General features: G+C 42.5%; 1 protein-coding gene across 2 annotated transcripts in view; it reads left to right on the top strand.

The window, feature by feature from the left end:
* Nucleotides 1-21,000, top strand: part of pappaa (pregnancy-associated plasma protein A, pappalysin 1a) — a 94,789-nt gene that overhangs the window by 57,845 nt on the left and 15,944 nt on the right. The window contains exons 12-19 of one of the 2 annotated variants that reach the window (XM_058065038.2): nt 71-206; nt 1,129-1,342; nt 4,985-5,159; nt 15,142-15,325; nt 15,658-15,859; nt 16,644-16,851; nt 17,518-17,665; nt 18,962-19,077. In XM_058065038.2, coding sequence (XP_057921021.2) covers nt 71-206; nt 1,129-1,342; nt 4,985-5,159; nt 15,142-15,325; nt 15,658-15,859; nt 16,644-16,851; nt 17,518-17,665; nt 18,962-19,077 — 1,383 coding nt within the window. Of the gene's footprint in view, nt 1-70; nt 207-1,128; nt 1,343-4,984; nt 5,160-15,141; nt 15,326-15,657; nt 15,860-16,643; nt 16,882-17,517; nt 17,666-18,961; nt 19,078-21,000 lie in introns of both variants that reach the window. The other variant, XM_058065037.2, reaches the window with a different exon arrangement.

Here is a 21,000-nt window from a genome sequence, read left to right as displayed (position 1 = left end):
AATTGGATAGCCTGGTGATAGCCCAGGATCAGAGTTGACTTTGAAGCTTTCTTTGTTTTTATTCGCCCAGGCCCACTTCTCTCATCCAATGGTGGCGGCAGCGGTGATTATTCACCTGGCGGCCGACGGCACGGAATACATCGACCAGACTCAGTGTAACATCACCGTTCAGCTGGTGGACACCAAAGAGGGGATCCATAGCCTGGGTGAGAACCGCATTATGTCACATTAGGGCAGGGGTCTCAAACTCAATTTACCTGGGGGCCACAGGAGCTAAGGTCTGGGCAAGGCTGGGCCGCATCAGGTTTCCCCCCACCAAAAAAAAAAACGCATTTATTAAAAACAGAAAAATATACAAACTTTTTCAGTGCTTTGGTTCTGATTTTCTACAATAAAAGCTCTGATAAAACATTCCACTGTTCTCCAACTCATTCCAACTGCAGGGTCTTGAGACACATGCTAACTCGCAAACTAGAGAGCTAGCGACCTAAACGGTAGTCTTCATGTTATTTCCTTTAAACTTAAATAGCCAAAAACTTACCACTTCCACACGGATAGGGAGGATAACTATTAACAGTTATTTAACTTTTAACATGAACATTAATCAAACGTAAATAATTTTTTCTGGATACATGATACCATACAACATCCATATCAAACTTGCGCGGGCCGCACTAACATTAAACTTTCTTATCAAGGCCTCAAACTAGTGTCCCCCGCGGGCCACGTGTTTGAGACCCCTGCATTAGGGTGTAACGCTTCAGCATAATTGCAGTTCGGTACGTCATCGTTTTTGATCCGGTAGTAAGGGATGACAATGCAAAACATCGTACTAATTAGCCTTTGTGTAAGCGGTTTTAATGCTAACATTAGCAGTAAATGTTTATACATTATATGTGTCTGCCCTCGCTAAAAATGCTAGCATGCTAACATCAGCATGCTCGCAATAATAACACCTAGAAGATAATTAGCCAGAAGGGGCTTTTGAAGCTCTGTATTCAGCTTGACACCATCACTAGCAAATCACTTCTTATCACTTCAATATATTATTGGACAATATACCACTAACTGACTGACTATTTATTACTTTCTATCTATTTGAACTGTTTCTATGTCTTTCCTTCCAAGGTGAGTGGCGACTGAGCTGCCGTACCAACCCACTGGTGATCCCGGTCAGCCATGACCTGTCGGTGGCCTTCTACCACACCAAGGCCATCCTGGTTATGTTCGCCTCTCGCCTGGTGGCCATCTCCGGGGTTGGTCTGCGTTCCTTCCAGTCCTTCGACCCCATCACCATCAGCGGTTGCCAGAGCAATGAAATTTACAATCCCACGGGCCAGAGGTGAGGACACAAAATATGCTCCAATTTTTGCACATACAGTGCTAGTGCAAACATATTGTTAGACTCTGCCATTATTACCGCCATCATTTACTGCGATGAATTACCACAATTTCTAAAAATGTGTTTATAGTAATTAATAGCGTGCCATACCACAGGAATCAGATATGCTTCATTTAATCCCAAATCAATTTGTGAATGTGCTAAACAATGTCTGTGTTCACTGGGAAGTTTATTTATACATTCCCAATTGACAAATTCCCTCTGACCAGAAAGGATTAGTCCAACAGAGCAGATGTCTTTATTCTAGACTGCAGAATTTCACTATATACTGAAATGACTGGGAATGCTTTTCAATGAAATACATAAATGTGAGCTATTAATGCATATATTGCAACAATACTAATTATTTGTACGTATATAATGTTTTATCTACATAATTCTTATGTGAGAATGCTGCATAAATGTGATTAAATCGCCAAAAATATTTCTTTTTTGTATTTTTCAACATCTTGCACATTAGCTGTTGGTTTGTTCGATCAAATTTCTAATAGATCCATATTTATTTTCACCCTTTTCTTTGTGAGTAGCCAACATGCAATACAGCCAACACAGCATTTAAATCAAAGTAAAACACTAGCGACTCAATTACTGATGTCATTTCTTTTCTAAACTTGTTTATTGGACCACCAAATGAGATTGAGCAATAAAATGTGTGCATTCGGAGTTTTGGTACCTTATGAATCCAAAAAGTCACTTCCCCACAAATAACACGACATCCGACCGCATGCACACTAAAAAAAGAAGTCACAGTTTTACTCGATTGCCACACTGCTGTCATGCATGCAAACGCCAAATGTTACAGGCAAACATGGCAATCGACAAAGGACGCTTGTTTGCGGGGGTCTGCGGCTGGCGATAGACGATAGAGCTGTTTGTGGCTGTTGTCATGTGCTAGGGACACGTTCAAGAACACCTCAATTGATTTAAGACGGCTATTTATCTGCATCGGATGCGTATATGCGCACACTCTTGGTCAGAATCATCATGAAACCTTTAATCATGAATCTTAAGTAAGATTTTTTAATTATTAACATTTCAATCCCAGCCATTTTTCAAAGACAATCCCTTCAGCACCGTTTATTTTGATAATATTGACTGATCTTTCAAGGCACACGGAATATTGTGTTTTATGGATATATCAACATGGAACCTACCAAAAGAAAGGCTAGACTCCGGTCTTTTGACAGAAAAAAACACTTGTTTCTATCTTTTTCTGTTCTTTAGTAATCAGCAGTAGAACATGAGTGAGTTTCAGGAAAATATCAGTTCCCAACTAGAAGATATTAGCTTTTTAAGAAAAGATACTTTTCAAGCAAAACTTTTACTTTGACATAAATTATTTTTGCTTTTGTGATGATGATTTGTGATGATGATTGAATGGTTCGATTCTCAACTTGGGCATCCCCGTGCATGTGTGGGTTTTCTCCGGGTAGTCCGGTTTCCTCCCACATTCCAAAAACATGCTAGGTTAATTGGCCACTCCAAATTATCCATAGGTATGAATGTGAGTGTGAATGGTTGTTTGTCTATATATGCCCTGTGATTGGCTGGCGACCAGTCCAGGGTCTCTCGCCTGCTGGAATAGGCTCCAGCATACTCCCACCCGAGTGAGGATAAGCGGCATAGAAAATGGATGAATGGATGTAACACACCTCTGAATTTAGGATGACTATGTGTGCCTGGGAGGTGAGTCTCCTCGGATAAAGACGGGATAAATGTGAGCGTTGTCAGGAAGAATATTAAGTCTGGAATAATGAGCCAAACAAATCATGCAAGCAACACTCATTTGCCGATGGTTTGAAATGTTTACTTTGCTGAAAGCTTGCAAGATTTATTGATGTCTTTTTGTCGATTTTGAGGCATATTTCCCTCCCTCCCCCAAATTGTTGGTTGCGTTCCAAATTCAGACATTCAATGTCTATATCTGTCTTCTCCTTCTCCCCCTTTGCCACGTCCATTCCAAATTCTCCCCTTTAGGTGCCTCCAACTCCACTGCTACCTCCCTCACACACACATTTCCTGTAACACCCTAAAGCCCCCCCCCTCCCCCTGTCCCCCTTTCCCACCCCAGTTGTTAACAACATCAAGGGCTATTAAACGTCACACCGCCCTCCTGTGTGCTGCTTTTGTCCCAATCGAGCCTTCATTTGTGTGTTGTGTTATCATTTGCAAAAGGGGGGGGGTCTTCCTGGGGAGTTCCATTTCAATATTTCAATTCACAATTCCACTTTGACAAGCACAGACCTTTCAGATCAAAAGCAGCCATTTTTCCAAAAGCCCTAAACACTTGATACGGAACATCACTTGCTGGCTTTTGACTGGCAGTCCTCGCCTCCTTTAAGGCATTCCTTTGGATTAGTATCAATTGTTGTTGAATATAATGTTTTTATCATTATTTTTTAATTTAAATTTTAATATTATATTGTAGATGTTAATGTGTGGGTTCTGCTATTTCTTTTAGTTATTATCACCATTTTCTCTTTATGTTCATTCATTCGTTCATTTTCTACCGCTTATCCTCACGTGGGTAGCGGGGGGTGCTGGAGCCTATCCCAGCTGTCTTTGGGAGAGAGGTGGGGTACACCCTGGACTGGTGGCCAGCCAATCACAGGGCACATATAGACAAACAACCATTCACACTCACATTCATAACTATATGTTCATTCATTTGTCACAAACTAATGTGTTTACTTATTAGAGTCTATATTGACGCTTATTGTTTTTAAATCACATTCTCATGAATGCAAACTTGGCCACTGAATTTTATTTATTCATAATTTATACAAAATTTTAAATATATGACATTGTTTTCATTTATTTAATAACTTCATCTTTATAACTCCTTTTAATTCCCCTCTGCCTTAATTTATTGCCGTTTTTATTATGCCATACAAAAATAAATTAGCGAGAGTGGCAGTGCGGCGTTATAGCGCCACCTGTTGCAATGGAGGGCATTTTTAAGTAGATTGATTTTTTTCAACAGCTCAAATGGAGATTTATGTATTTTTGTGGTGGCCTTGATTTTATTTGACCTAATTTCCTTAATTACCACTAAATTATGATGATTGTAATGGCTGCATGAAAACATCAAGGCCATAAGGTGCCTGCATAAGCAGGCCATAAAATGGTTTGAAGGGAAAAGCACTTAAAGGAGAAATATTACGGCCACAAGAGAGGCGGAAAACACAAATGAACAAAAAGATACAATTTTAGATATCATTTTTACTTTGTGGAACGGCTGACAGACGCTGACGCTTTGTGTGCATTAGAGAAGCCTAAATGTTGGCTGGGTCATTGCAACATGTCATTCCTCATCCCCGTATGCCCCTCTGCCCCGTGTCCTGATGCAGACGCCCTCCCTTCACGCCAATAGCCGACATCTCCTGTCTCCATGTGGTTTATTGATCCGACATGTAAAGCCGTCATTGATGGATGGATGTGGTCGCTCGGCTTTTTCACATGCGCTACTCCCGGCTTTGCAGTGTTGTTTCACTCATTCCATTTGTGTCGCTTGTAACTTTTCCATGTGGCCTTTTTTCATCACTTTCCTTTTTCTCCCCCCCCACCCCTTTCCTTTCGCAGTTGTGTACATTATTCGTGCGAAGCCATCGACTGCCAGGAGCCCTTAATCCGCAATGCAGAGCTCAAGTGCAGCAACGCCGGCCGCCACTTCTACAACGGAGACCGCTGCACCATCTCCTGCAACTCGGGCTACGTCCTGCAAGTCCACCAGGATGATGACATCATCAAGAGCCAGGTGAATCACACACAGAGCAGCACAAATCTGGAAAAATGCTAAGAATGTATACAATATATAAGAAGTAAATATAATCACATGAGTCAAAATAAACAATAAATATAAATGCATATAGTATATAATAAATGCAAATAAATGCATAAATAAATAAATAAATAAAATGCATGAAGTATAACACAAAATACGTATCATGTATATACACAATAATACAACATATTTCATTAACCTATGAAAAAAATGTCAATGACTGCTAATGCAAATAAACTGCCTCTACCGAGCGCTGTGAAGTCATCCATTAATAACGTCAAGAACAAAAAAGGCAGACAAATGGCCAGCGTGAACGTATCCATGCCAAGCACCGCGCAGCACATGGGTACGTGCGTGCCAACGTGAATGCATGTGCGATGATGCAAACTCCAGCACACAAATGGCCAGGGGAACAGCATCCTTTTTCCTTCTGCTTGCTTCTGCACTTATTTGTCACCTGCAAGCGCCACAGCCGCCAGTCCCCAGAGGTGGCTGGGGGTAGGGAAGGGGGATGACATCATCCAGGTAGACAAAGTGCGGCACTGAGGAGCAGAGGAGGAGGAGGAGGCGGAGGAGCTGCCGTGGCGGACATCTCCGCCGCCTCATACCCGTTTAGTCCCTTGCCGAGAATGCTGCGCCATCACCTCAAACAGTCACTTTGTGTGGCTGCCTCTCCGCCGGGACGATGACATCATTGCATAGTGTCTGCTCCCACCGCCCCCCCTCCTTCCTCCCTCCATCTTTTCCACACACACTGAAGCCACTGTTAAAGGGCAGAGATTTGCTACCGTTCCGCCGACATAAAAGGCATGTTGGAATCGACGCGCTATACGGGAAATTGCACTCAATGCCCTGCATAAACCGCATACACACACATGTGTGTGCACTTCGCAAGTAAACAAACAAACGGGGGGTGAGTTGACGCCACGTCGTAAAGCTACTGGATTGGCTCCAAGATGCCGTAAAGGCCGTATAAATGCTGTAGCCCTCGCTATGGCGTCGTAAAGCAGTCTGCAAGACAATCTAATAAGAAAAGAGACAAGAACTGGAGCAGAGGTGTTTCTCCTCTTTGCTCTCTGCTCCTCGCTACTCCTTTCGGACACGATGAATTGTGCAAATGTAAACATGTAAGCATGTCCGAAACAAATGGCGTTCTGTTCTTCAGCCTGCCCGTGTCCTCCACTAAATGACCTCATCCATGCTGTACGTGCACGTAAACTGTCACATGGGAATCATTACACCATTGAGTGTGGCGTGCACAGAAGCACATCTACAATACATCCACAAGCAAAAACACAGTAGCCCCCCCACCCTGGGTCCTGCTTAATTGCATTAGGTTGTGATTGACAGGCCACTTTGGGGCAATTCATCAATGCCAATTCATTTAGTGCTAAATTATGCTTTTCAGGGAAGCAGGAAGAAAGTGGAGAAGAAGGAAAAAGAGACAGTGGGGTGCGCGCGGTATTGTTGTCCTTTATTTTGGAGGGGGCGGGGGGTCATGGTAGATACTAGGTCATTTATAGGACCTGACATTTCGGAATATCATTGTCATCCGGTCACTTTTTGAAAGAAAAACATGCATTATTCATTCATATATTGTCCAAAAATATTCCATTTTGGAATATCAGCAAAAACTGGACCCCCCCGCCCCCCTGCAACATTACATACATCTTTTACTCACCTACCCACAAAGTATTAGCAAAGAACTCTTACTTACAAAGGTTTTTTTCCAGTGCCTTTAATAACAAGCAGGGACGAAAATGGAGGTAACAGTACACCGTGGACTCAGACTATCATACATTTATTGCAAAATTCCATATTTTTAAAGGGCCTTTCCTTGCTTCATGGCCGCACCCTTCTGTGAAAATATGTGGAAAACTTGTTGTGTGAATCCTACTTGTGAAAAGTGATAAAAACATGGCTGCTTAATGAAAACCAGCAGCAAATACTGTACTGCGGTCCGAAGGCCCTCTTAAAATTGCTTCTTTGTCATTACAATTTACAGGCCAAATGAATCGCCTTTTTGAGAGTCCCCCCCACCCCCCCGCTTCCTAGTTCACTGTGCCCCCACTATTTAAGAAGCATTGATGTTGGGGAACAGTCAGTGTTTTCCGACTAACATTATCATTTGATTTTCATTGAATTATAACATTTTGCGATGTTTTTTTCTCACAGGATTAACAAACTATTAGCATTTACATCTTCATACAAGGACATTTCATGATATTTCTTCAAGACCTCCCAGTTAACTCAGGCGTGATTCAGTACACGAGCCGCAGTCGTCCAACTTGTCAGATTCATGCATCAATGAAGAACTTATTAATCACGTTAAAGGCGCTAATCTGGTTTTGATAATCGTTTCAATGACGATCCACGTCTCTCAATCAACTCCCTCCTCGGCTACACGTACGGTCTTTAAGTACGAGAAAGACAGACATCTATCTGCCAAAAAACGTCGACATGAATTGAAATGATTTTAAATGAGCGTTATCCTGTCACTCGGGGCGCATCAATCAGCGCACTCGGCTCTCATGTCACCGATAATAAAGCTGATGCTGCAAAGTAGACGTGCTGACTGAATGGTGTTTATAATTACTCTATAGAATCCAGAGGGGCTGAGTGGGGCAGGATGTGGTTTCCATGACTAAGTTGGGGGGGTGTCTTAACATCGGACAAACAACATGAACAAGATTTAAGGCAAACACTGGCAACACCCATTTGACATCCTTGTGTGAAAACCGGGGGGGAGTCATTAGTCATCTTTCCACTGTACAGTCAGGAGAAGTTCAACAACAACATAAAACATGAGATTGTCACAGTTGTGCTTTGTCACGCGCTTAAGTTGAAAAGTTCAGCAGGGAGCGCTCTTACCTTCGTCTATTAGCCACTTGTACCCATCGATGCGAAAACGCATCTGAGAACACCTTCACCTTGAATCTGTTTCCCTCATTTCTACGCATACGTTGTGTGTTTTCCATTACTGTTTCTTTCAAGCAGACGGGGAACACAGAGTACTGGCACCGCAAGGCCCCAATGTACACATTTCCGTGTAGGCAGTCCCTTTATTGGCCCCTACAGGCTTGTTGTCCACCAGAGTACAGTGGACGGTGCTCGGCAAGCTGAATTACAACTCCGTATTATTCATTCATTCATTCCTTGTCTACCGCTTAGGCTCACGAGGGTCGTATCACCGTCTGGCGTAAAGGTCCTTGTTCTCGAGGTGTGACCTGTTAGGGCCACTAGGTTGGAGTGTGGCCAAAAAAACATCAACATTTTACCTTTATCTTTACTCAGTATGTGGAATCAAACTATGGAATGGATTGAGTAAGACCCTCAAACAATGCACAACGATGAGCCAATTCAAGAAACAATACAAGCAGTTGATGTTTGCTAAATACAAGGATGAAGAGTCTTGAACCAGTTATGATGTGCTATACATATCACTATATTGACACTTACTATGGTACCCATTATGTCATTGGATGCTCATATCACCTCGTACTTCGAAACTTGACAAAATTAAATAAATAACCTACATTATATTAGGAAAGCAGGAAGTGAACAAATGTATGCTTCTTCCTACTCCTTTTGGACATGTGGAACTGTGAACTGATTATGTGATGCATTCAATTGTAATCTGATGCATGTTCAAATGAAATTAAACCAATACCATTTTTGGTTTGAGGCGATCATTTAAGCACCATGTTGACCATTCTGGTTTCTTTAACGTCGAACTCATCCACAAGTTTTTGTCGGGTTTGCATTAATTTGATAGAACATATAACCAGTTGGGTGATGCTAAATTGTAAAATATTATACTTTAGTCATGGCAGCACTTCTTTCATTCATTCATTCATTCATTTTCTAACGCTTTTCCTCACAAGGGTTGTGGGGGGTGCTGGAGCCTATCCCAGCTGTCTTCGGGCAAGAGGCGGGGTCCACCCTGGACTGGTCGCCAGCCAATCACAGGGCATATGTAGACAAACAACCATTCACACTCACATTCATACCTATGGACAATTTGGAGTGGCCAATTAACCTAGCATGTTTTTGGAATGTGGGAGGAAACCGGAGTACCCGGAGAAAACCCACGCATGCACGGGGAGAACATGCAAACTCCACACAGAGATGGCCGAGGGTGGAATTGAACCCTGTTCTCCTAGCTGTGAGGTCTGCGTGCTAACCACTTGACCGTCGTGCAGCAAAGTTGTTTCTCATAATATTGCAACTATATCCCTGTAAAATGTACTTTTTTTAGTAATATTATGACTTTATGTAAAAGGAAGTACTAAGACAAAAATGGAGATGGACCTGCCCAAAGTCTGAAAAGCCACTCGTATAAAGGAAGGACACAGGAAGTCAGTGCTTTTGGTTAGAAGCGAAGCTTTTAGGGTCATGGCCATAACTACCCTACCTCCAGTGTGAGGGCCAATTGCACAGATTTTCATGTATGTGGTGCCTTTAATGGGCCCCACGGACCTGTTGTCCGCCATGAACTACAGCACGCCAACGGTAAAGTGCTCAGCAAGCTAAATTACCGCCGTGATCAACTCACCCCGACTCCGTATTAGAGTGTGGCCAAAAGACCATCCCAAGTCTCATCCGGGTAGTGGTCCTTGCTCTCTGTGTGTGTGTCCTGTGAGGGGCCACTGTGTAGTCGCTGGAGCGTCTCACAGGCCATTACATCCAATATAGATTTAAGGGCTCTTAGCAGCCACATTGACACTGACATCATTTTATTTAAAGGGCATTAGGAGTTGGCAGTCAGTCAATTCATCTCCAGACACACTTGCACACGTACTCTCGATATGAACAACATGTTCTCTTCAGAAGTTTATAGGAAATGTGAACTGGGCTACAGTGGAACCTCTGAGGTTGAATATTGTACATTCCGATTCCTTGCCATGGGAAACACTGGAAGTAATCCACTCCACAGTCAAACTTTTACTATTAAAAAATCTGTATTCACTCTATAGCAACGTTTTAGCTATCTTACAGTATCTCACACAAATGAAATGAAACTTGGATATACAGTTTTATCTTGGTAAATGTCCACCTTGTTTTTTGGTTAACATCCAACATTTTTGCAAATATTTTGCCTTGCCTTGTGTTCACCCGCTTGGTTGTTATGCAATATGAGGGGCTTGGTTTGTTTACGTAGCCATCTTGGATCACGGGCGTGATCAACTCTTGCCATACTTAGTTCGCCGATGGCAGCCTGTCGCACACATACATGACATGAAATTGGCCAAAACAATGGACTCTTGTCTTCATGACTTCTGTCCATACAGTTTTTCGACATTCCAAAGAGTGAATACCACTAGTGGATTCAAGAAATATGTCATCATGAACTAAAGATAGCATCCATGCAGGATGTTTGGGGTAGCTCAACAATAAGTACCATCCTGAAGAATAACATATTTTTTGTTCATATTTTTGGGTGTCTGGAATAAATTAATTTGATTTATATTATTTCCTTTGGGGGTAAAATTACTTTTTCACATTTTAATAAGCAATATAAGATAATGTGACATTTATTTAGCATTATTATTTGGGTTTACACTACAAGCTTGGCTCTTTTTTTTCTGAGCCCTTCTAGATTCTTCTTTATGAATGATCCATCTCCTATAGAATCCAAATCCTTTGACCCCTGTCTTTCCTCTGGCCAAATTGGATGACACTAATTAAAAAGTATAACTCAGGGAAAAGTTCTACTTCAACCTCATCGTCCTTGTCCTCTTGCCAGGAAGTGATAGAATTTCTGCACAGGGCTTCACTTTTTTACGCCTGTAAGCAAAACCTAAAAACTTGACCAAATGAGATGGAGTCGAAACACTCTGGTCCTTTCTTTGCGTATGACATAAACGGGCAACTTTGTGTAGTAACCGTGTATAACGTGTTTGCTGATTATATAACCAAAAAAGGTTTGGGTGTGCTGAAATCCTTCAATGGTTGCTTTTCATTCATTAGGTTACAATGAGAGCTTATATTGTTGCCAGCGTCCAAATCCTTATTATTTTTCTCTCACAAATCATTTTTTTGAGTAGTCGTTGGCTGAACATCAAGTCACCCTTCGGCGAATTGCCTAGCGGGAGACCTTTTTTTATTGTACAGTACTCGCTTAAGTCCGAAAATCTGTTTTCTTTGTCTTGTAATGCCTTCAATCATTGAAATAATAATATACGTATGGCTGTTTCCATAATAAACATTCCTATGCGGTACTTCCATAGGACATATTCACGGGCCAACAGCCATACAATGGCGGTGTTTGCCATGCCTTTTGGCATGTGCTCACGTGTTTGTGTGCTGCTTGAGGAAAGGTTCTGGCTTGAATGAAGACGCCGTCGCTCTGTTGGTTCTTTTCTCTAATAGGCTGCCTGGCTTGAATTAGGCAGAGTTGGCCAAACATTGTAAAAGCGGCTACCGGAGACGCTAGTCAGCTGTAAGGTTCTTAACGCAGGGGAAACTTCTCACAAATTTACACACGTTGAGGCACTCGACCTTATACACCCAACCAAAATATAAAAGCAGCGCTTTGTTTTGCTCTCAGCTTTCACGAGCTGAACTCAATGAAACACAAAAGGTTGATCGCTCCAAAATATAGTTCACCGGTCTTTTTTCACTGGTTGTTAGACTCAGAAACTGCAACATTTTCTTCAATAGTCATTTAGCTTGTGTTTACTGAAAAACATCTTAAATACAAAATTAATCCGATTTTATGGCGAGTCCAAAATCAGCAAATCTTTATGTAGATTTTTGGTGTGTGAGTCCGTTCCCAAGTAAAACCAGTTTTACTCTAAATCCAGAATAATATTCTTAATCTGTTACTACAGACTAATATAAAGGAACCATTCAAGTTCTAATTTCATGTAAACATAACTTCATAGGAATTGGAGAGAATTGGATTATCCTCACAAGGGTAGTGGGGGGTGCTGGAGCCTATCCCAGAGGCGGGGTCCACCCTGGACTGGTCGTCAGCCAATCACATGGCACATATAGACAAACAACCATTCACACTCACATTCATACCTATGGACAATATGGAGTCACCAATTAACCTAGCATGTTTTTGGAATGTGGGAGCAAACCGGAGTACACGGAGAAAACCCATGCATGCACAGGGAGAACATGCAAACTCCACACAGAGACTTTTGAAACCTGGTTTTTGCCGTGGACTGGGGACGTGTGTTGCATCAGCAGTCAACGTGCAGCAGCTAGTTTGTGCACGAACACTGCAACCGCTTTGGTGCAACTTCTGCATCTTCGGTGGGCCGCAATCGGCTCCAGGTTTCTGGTGATGCAATAATCCACATAGAAAATTGACTGATGGACACCTAGGTGGTTTGGGCACCAACACCGGAAAGGTGGAAACCTCGTCTGATAGGCTCCAGCTCTCTATTCACAGGATGATGAGCAGCTTTCTGGTGACAGGATAATACATCTTTGTGTGTTTAACGGAGCAAACTTTGATGAACTTCGCTTGCATGCTTTTTGGTAAACATATTAGCTGTAAAGAGATAAATGACTGCTTTATTATAGCAGATGTTCACATGGGTCGCATGTGTTTCCTCGCCAGTCACCAATCACGATGGAAGTTTATTTATTTTGAGTGAACCTGATACTGTTATGCGGCGTTATGCGGTGTCATATGCTGGGATCAAGATGAAAGCTTGAAAGTAATGACGGCAGGGAAAGCGAGGGGGTTGTATTGCAAAAGAATCTGTGACGTTTATGTTTGGAGCCTCTTGAAAGCAACAAAAATGGATGAATTTATGTTAAAAACACTAATTTTCCTTTATTTAGTCTGGAGGGGGGGTGATGGGGGTGTCAGAATGATAAAACTTTCTCAGCTTTGTTGTGAGATTTGTTGGCGTTGTTGCCATTCCTGTTGTGTAACATGTTGCTATTAAATAGAAAAGGATGAAAACACTTGAGGTTTTGGATGACGCTCCACATTTCGCTCTCATCTCTGCAAATAATATACCACAAGCCAAATAATTTGCAGGAATCGCAGCTATTTCTAATAGCAAAATAGGCCGGAGATCAGAAAATTCAATTTAGAAATATTTGAAAACATTCTACTTGATTCTTTTCTTCTTCTTTCCTTTGAGCTAAAAACTGTTTAGTCTTTGGTCTTTTTAGATATGAATCCTTCACTATAAGAACAAAGACTGTTCCCATTCCAGGTGATGGCATGACATGAATCTTTTATACGAGCTATTATATCATACGCTTTTGCTTGTAGCGCCATAGCGCTAGCTTCGACCTGGAAACTGAAGTCGGCTGGGATATGTGCCATTCGTAGAAGAAATGGATTGGTTGCTAGTTTGGACGCTATGAAAAGGGACTGTTTTTGTTCAAAAACACAGAGTGGCTATGGAAGAGAAATCAATCTTTTATAGTAGCTATTATATCATACTCATACTTGTTTGTAGTCACAGCAGTTTTACTGAAGTTTTATTGTTTGCCCCTGAGTGAATACCATCCCCAATCACTTTTATTGTTACTTTTTTTTGCACATGTCGATTGTTGCGGTGGCCTTTAGCATTTCAGAACCAATCTGCCTGACTTTCAGCTTTGGATGGAGAGTCACAGGCAAAATTAATTGATCGTTTTCAATAAATCTTGCAGCTAAGCTAAAAAAGATGAACCTGCTCGATCACCTAAGAGTCATCCTTGCCTCACAAATAAATGGTGACCAATCTGTCAACAAGCTTGGTTTGAAGGCACAGGAAATGAAATATTATCCTCAGGACTTCTCCAGCAAAACATCCCCCTCCGTGTGTGTGTGTGTGTGTGTTTGTTGTTGTTTCCCAGAAATTGACACACTTCCACACAAGCCACCCCCCGTTGTGTTATGGCTGATTGTGCACTTGTTCTGATATCAGTTGTCCTGGGTGGCAATACCGACCCTCATAAAACTCTCCGCCAAGGTTACTTGAGATGCTGAGTGGCCCGTGCTGCTCGCTGGCACACCGTAAGCTAAGACTCATTGTTAGGCGACATGCTGATCAGCGCTGAGGTAAACACTCACAGAAGACGTTGTGGACATCAGTACGTTGGGTATCCGCGAGTTCGACATTGGAAGACTTGCCAGGTCGATTGGTAAAAATACATGTGACCTTTGAGGACTTTGAATCTACCTCATCAATCTTGTGTCAGGTGGTATTCAAAATTAATAGAGTTCTTTCTTTCAAGAGAAACCATCCCTGAAAAGATCTGTGAAGAACCAATGACAAATGACCCAACGACTCCAAAAAAGAACCATCCATCCATTTTCCTCCGCTTATCCGGGTCCGGGTCGCGGGGGCAGCAGTCTTAGTAGGGAAGCCCAGACTTCCCGGTCCCCGGCCACCTCCTCCGGCTCCACCGGGAGGACACCAAGGTGTTCCCAGGCCAGCTGTGAGACATAGTCTCTCCGGCTGGGCATGCCCGGAACACCTCACCAGGGAGCCTCCCGGACGCCTCCAAAAAAGAACCTTACCACATAAAGCTGCAACACCTTCCAACCCACTTCTTGCCCTCCTGGGTGGTAGTTAGCAGCTGAAGTCACCTGGCATAGACTCCAGCTCCCTGTTGTCAGGATATTCCATACAGGAAATGGTTTGGAGTGGCTGCTAGTTTAGGTACTAGCTACCAAATGTTCATCCAATGTTCCTCCCCTAATCCGGGTCAGCAGTCTCTGCAGACTTCCTGGTCCCCAACCACCCCTTCCAGTTGCGAGACATTGTCCTTTCAGTGAGTCCTGCTCCTGGCTGGGCATGCTCAGAACACCTCACCAGGGAGGCATCTGGACGAGATGCTAAAGTCGCATCAACTGGGTCCCGCATACCCAAGCTAGATACCTCAACTCCTTGATTTCACAGAGAAATCTGTCCTGGAGGCAGGATAGCAGTAATTATATCTCTAGGACATTATTTGTTTTTCTGAGCTGCAACCTATCCTTCCTTTTCAGTCCGACTCTTTGGTGACCATCACCTGTGCAAACGGCAAGTGGAACAAACAGGTGTCGTGCGAGCCAGTCGACTGCGGCCTGCCCGATAAATACCACGTCCACCCGGCCCACTTCAACTTCCCGGAGGGCACCACCTACGGCAGGAAGAGCACTTTCCAGTGTCGTGAACCCGCCCAGCTTGTAGGTGAGCTGACTGCCTCGCATGGATGTTTATTTTCAGGACTTGCCCTTAAAATACCGCAAGGTTTGCTGAAAACACACAAGCTTAAGTGCAATCTATTGCTTCCCTCTTGGGAGAAAGCCCATGTCTTCTCTTACATTGTTTTTATATTTAAACTTTCATGCACATTAGGATCCTGGTAAGCTATGCATCTTTTAGCATCACATTGGGGGGATACAAAGAAGATTACATGACTTTTACAGGCTACTTAACAACTGAGCGCTCCTTCAATACACACCTTTTCTTTTTATAGCTCACTAACCTCTCAAATCTTATGTTCCACGTGTCTTGGCCAGGTACAAACAACACTCTGACCTGCCTGGAGGATGGTCTGTGGTCCTTCCCCGAGGCTTTATGTGAGCTTCGCTGCCCAGCTCCTCCGCCGGTGCCCAATGCCGTGCTGCAGACCAAGCGCTGCAACGAGACGGGCCTGAAAGTGGGGACGTTGTGCAAGTACAAGTGCAGGCCGGGCTATCATGTGACTAATAAACCCAAGAGGTAAGCGGGTTGATTGCTTAGCCCAGGGGTCGGCAACCTTTACTATGAAAAGGGCCATTTTACCCTCTTGCCCACTAAAGAAAAATAGCCTAGAGCTGCTAAACTTAGGTTTAAAACAAGGTCTTATAAACTCTAAGAAGAGAATAGAACATATAGAATGTGTAGCGGATGCCAACTATTTGGGTTATCATGGTATCATCTTGGTTTCTTTTAGCTAGCGACAAATAGTTGGCTCACATTCTGAGCCAATTATGAGTCTCCCACAGTTTTGGCCATCAAAATTGGAGGAAATTTTGGGGTATCAAAGTCGTTCAGATAGGAAAAGACGAGTTGATTAAGTACTCTTGCTAGTATTGGAGATAAACTTACATAAATACATAATAAATAAATAAATTACTGTAAACTTCCATTATTTGTTTACACAGGCGTAAACAAGTTCCAATGCCGCTATTTTGTAATGATCTCTAATTTATTTTTTTAGAAATGTCACATGACATTTTTTCCTCCATGTTTACCTGTGTGAAAGAGAACTGAAAAGCATCATCCAATCACCAGAACTCAGCCAGGATGCATTCATGGTCGCACACAAAGTTGGATTTCTTAAAGTCATGACAAAGACGTGCATTTTCCCTATATGGGCTGTTTCAAAAAATATTCGAGCATTGCAAAGGGGGCCACAACAAAGAAGCTGAAGAGCCACATACGGCTCTGGAGCCGTGAGTTGCTGACCCCTATTTATGATATCCCACCTTGTCCCACGTTACAAGTCTGAACCTGTCTTCAGGCGTGCGTTTAAGCGGCAGTGCACAGAGGACGGCAGCTGGCTGGAGGGTGCGTGCGAACCGGTCACCTGTGACCCGCCGCCCCCCATCTTCCACGGCTCCTACCACTGCACCGACGGCTTCCGCTTTGACAGCGTTTGCCGCCTCAACTGCTCGACCGATGCCGCCGGTAATAGCGCTAATGCCGTCACAGGAGGCTCCGCCCACACGGTGAGGCTGCTGCACGCTCCATGCAAGCAGGTCTGTCCATATCTTTCCTCTCTTTTCCCTCTTCCTCATGATGACTTTTTGTTTTATGTATGTGTGTCTCCTATACGTCATTGTAGATCTTACCTCTGTCCCTTCTCTGCTCTTCTTAATGTTTTGGAGTTGTTAGGCTTTAACAATATATGTCTTAATATAACATAAAATCATTGAAAAGTAAGAGAAATATACCTAGAAATTAAAATCAGTGCCTAGTCCATAAAGTCCTTAAGCGTATTTTGGTTAAGTTTGGTGTGGAGGAACCGACATGTAAACATGGTTGTTTTGGTGCTATAAATAGTTCATGATAAGATCCTTACATAGAAATTGAATGAGGCCTAACACGCTTTTATCAGGTCCTCTTCTCACAATGCGTTCAGGTTCCCCTGCTCCCTTCGCCCTCCTCAGTTTGATGCCTCTGCTAATCAGATGGCGATTGATTTCCACGACAGGCCACAGAATTCTGAAATGTATACAGCTTTTAATCTACTCGGCCTCTCAGGCCTCACAGCTCGGACGCCTGCTAAAAAGTTGGATTGTATTTCGCTGTCTCTTTTTGCAAGGGGATGCCAGCGTAACGTGTCCTTGCTCTGCTAGTTTTGATGAGCGTGTCCATGTACGTGTTATATGCAGGGTGCCGGCTCCAATGTGATCCGCTGTAGGAAGGATGGAAACTGGACGGGTTCATTCCGCCTGTGCCCCAACAGCAAAGGCCAGTGTTCTTTACCTCAGAATCTGCATTACAGCCTCCAGTACTCATGCAAGCGAGGACATGGCATAGGTGGGTATAATGGCTCGTGTTTTTTTACTACTATTTCTTATATCAGGTGAGAAGCCAGAAGATTTCAAGGCAGGCGTAGCTTAAGAAAACTTTGAAAACCCTGACTTCATTCCCATAGCATGGATTACCCCCAAAGTAACCTAGGTTTGCATCAGTTACAATGAGCACAGCCTCCGCCAAGGCCAAAAAGTGTTACTTGGGGATTCAACATCAATACAAGCTATACTCCAGCATATGCTTGGATGTGGCCATTATTCACTGCAGACATTCAAGAAAATGTACAAAATTTTTTTGTAATCATTCTAGATGTATACAAGGTTGGCAAAGTGATTTAATAATCATAAATTGAGTAAGACCCTCAAACAATGCACAACGATGAGCCAATTCAAGAAACAATACAAGCAGTTGATGTTTGCTAAATACAAGGATGAAGAGTCTTGAACCAGTCATGATGTGCTATATATATCACTATATTGACACTTACTATGGTACCCATTATGGTAATGGTTTTATTTCATTTGAACATGCATCCCATAATCAGTCCACAGTTCCAAATGTCCAAAAGGAGTAGGAAGAAGCAAAGCTTATTAAATCCTACCCCTCCATCTGGTACTTTTACAATCAGTAACTGTTTCATTTGTTCACTTCCTGCTTTCCATAATACAGTTTAAGGTTTTTTTTGTTTTTTTTTCTTTTTTTAATAATGTACCTCGTACCAAAGTATGAGGTGATATGACCATACAATGACATAATGTGTACCATAGTAACTGTCAATATAGTGATATATATAGCACATCATGACTGGTTTGGATGTGATTATGTCATTGTATGGTCATATCACCTCGTACTTCGGTACGTGACAAAAATAAAATAAAAAAAAAAACTTAAACTATATTAGGAAAGCAGGAAGTGAACAAATGTAACAGTTACTGATTGTAAAAGTACCAGTAATATGATGCATATTCAAATGAAATAAAACCATTACCATTACAATAAAATTGACGAAAACTACTTGGCCGCAACCAGCAGAGGCGCTGTTGACTCCCTCTGAACTAGTTTGCTGTCTAAAGAAGTCATCAGCTATTCTTACATTGACTCTTGATGGGGGTTTTATTTATAAATGGCTGCTGAACTAATCTAAATTCAAAATGTAAAAATAAGAGGAATTTTGAAGAGCAAGATAGAAGATGGTAGCCCTGACCTAAGTCCAAAATGTCAACCTGGCCTTCAAGTTAGCAAAACCTTTGATGTAAAGCCCAGGGCGTGGTGGCTGACTTTGCTTTTCCACAAACACAGGTGAGGAGTGCGAGCTGACGTGCCGAGAGAGCAACAACGACGTGGTGATCCTCCCTAGCAACATGACCGTGGAGGGCATGCTCAAGGAGCACTGGAGGAACCCACACAAGGTCAAGGTACGTCTTCCTGCCCGCCTCACCGTCGTGGCAGACGCACTTGACAAAGCCTTGCGATCCACAACTCTTCCTTCAGGAATTTCCCGCTTGGTGCCGACATCCTCACTTCTGCGGAACGTGTGTGCGCCGCCCTTTTATGTCCCGCCACATCCAAATGTTTTGGTTAGAAACATGGCAACCCCTCAGACATTTTTGAGAACATGGTGCGAGACTCTAGCCCTAATATCGAGGTCTATTTTGGGGGCTGCACGGACTAGTCAGACTAAATGTATTCATCCCGCTGAGGGTGAGTAGCAAAATAAAGTCATGCTAGAAGCAAAGAATCACTACAGCTACACTTTGTGCAACCCCCCTTTTGTTTGGTTTCAGAGTCACGCTGAGTCAGCAGCGGGCCGGGCCACGAGGACATTAAATGATCTGTTTTTCATGCATGTGCGTAATTGATATGATTTGTGCTCAGTGGTAAATTGAGACTCGTGCCTGTACTGTCGGAGGGCGCCGCAATGGACCGCATATAAAGTATACCGGAGTCCGTAAAGAGACGGCGGAGGAAGGTTGAGAGTACACAATTTCTTTTTGGTCATTTGTCTTTAATTAAATATTGATCCCAGTCTCTCAAATGTCCACATTTAGTGGAACCTAATGTCCAAAGACCCTAAAAGTCCTACGTTTTGGCGTTTCATCAAAAATAAAATAGGCCTTTGTTGGACGTGACGTCGGTTTCTTGCACGAATGAGAAAAATGGACGTGTTCAGAATGCTAGTACAGTAAGGCTTATGAATAATACAAGAGGAATACCGTATTTTCTGGACTATAAGTCGCTCCGGAGTATAAGTCGCACAAGGCCAAAAACGCATAATTAGGTAGAAAAAAACATACATAAGTCACACTGAGTAAAAGTCACATTTTTTCAAGTACCGTATTTTCCGGACTATAAATCGCAATTTTTTCATAGGTTGGCTGTTCCTGCGACTTATACTCCAGAGCGACTTATAAATGAAAAACTGTTTATGTTACATAAACACTGGAAACCTTTTCTGTTTCTGTTTATTTTTTGTGTAGCTGAATAACCATTGTGTTAGCATATCTTACACCTATTCAGCCTGTTTTCTATTATTGTATTGTTAGAACTTGCCTTCCAAGAGGACGTAATGTCTGTTTTGGTCATAAAATAAATAACCCGCAAAAAATGCGACTTATACTCCAGTGCGACTTAAGTATGTTTTTCTACCTAATTATGCATTTTTGGCCTTGTGCGTCTTATACTCTGGAATGACTTATAGTCTAGAAAATACGGTAATTTATTTTACAAACTTGACCAAAACAGACATTACATCATCTTGGAAGGCAAGTTCTAACAATAAAAGAATAGAGAACAGGCTGAATAGGTGTAAGATATGCTAACACAATGCTTATTCAGCTACACAAAAAATAAACAAACAGAAAAGGTGTCCAGCGTTTATGTAACATAAACATTTCTTTCATTTGTAAGTCGCTCTGGAGTATAAGTCGCAGGAACAGCCAACCTATGAAAAAAAAGTGTGACTTGTAGTCCGGAAAATACGGTATCTAGTGACAACTGAGCAGTTTTAATCCACGTAGACTCAACAGCCGGGCACATACAGCATCCGTATCTCTGAGTTAGACCAGCATTTGGACTAGTGTTAAAAAGGTCACTAAAAATCAGTGTCAGGGGTGCAGGTTCACCCTGGAACAGGTTCTATTCCTAGTCTTACAAAACACAAATGAATCAAGGTTTGACGAGTTTCCCTTCGACTTTTGAGGTTCCACTGTACAGACACATGAACTCAGTGGCACATTTGCCCCTCGGCGAGGACACTATAGGTAGAATTCACGTCAGCAAAACGCATATTCAATCTAGTTCTGCTTTCCCCAGTTGGAGGTTAATGTCGCCCACCTTAA

Source organism: Doryrhamphus excisus, linkage group LG10 (genome assembly GCF_037039965.1).
Source record: "Doryrhamphus excisus strain RoL-2023G ecotype Guam linkage group LG10, RoL_Dexc_Guam_v1.1, whole genome shotgun sequence".
Lineage (NCBI taxonomy): Eukaryota > Metazoa > Chordata > Actinopteri > Syngnathiformes > Syngnathidae > Doryrhamphus > Doryrhamphus excisus.
This window is presented reverse-complemented; position numbering and strand designations above follow the sequence as displayed.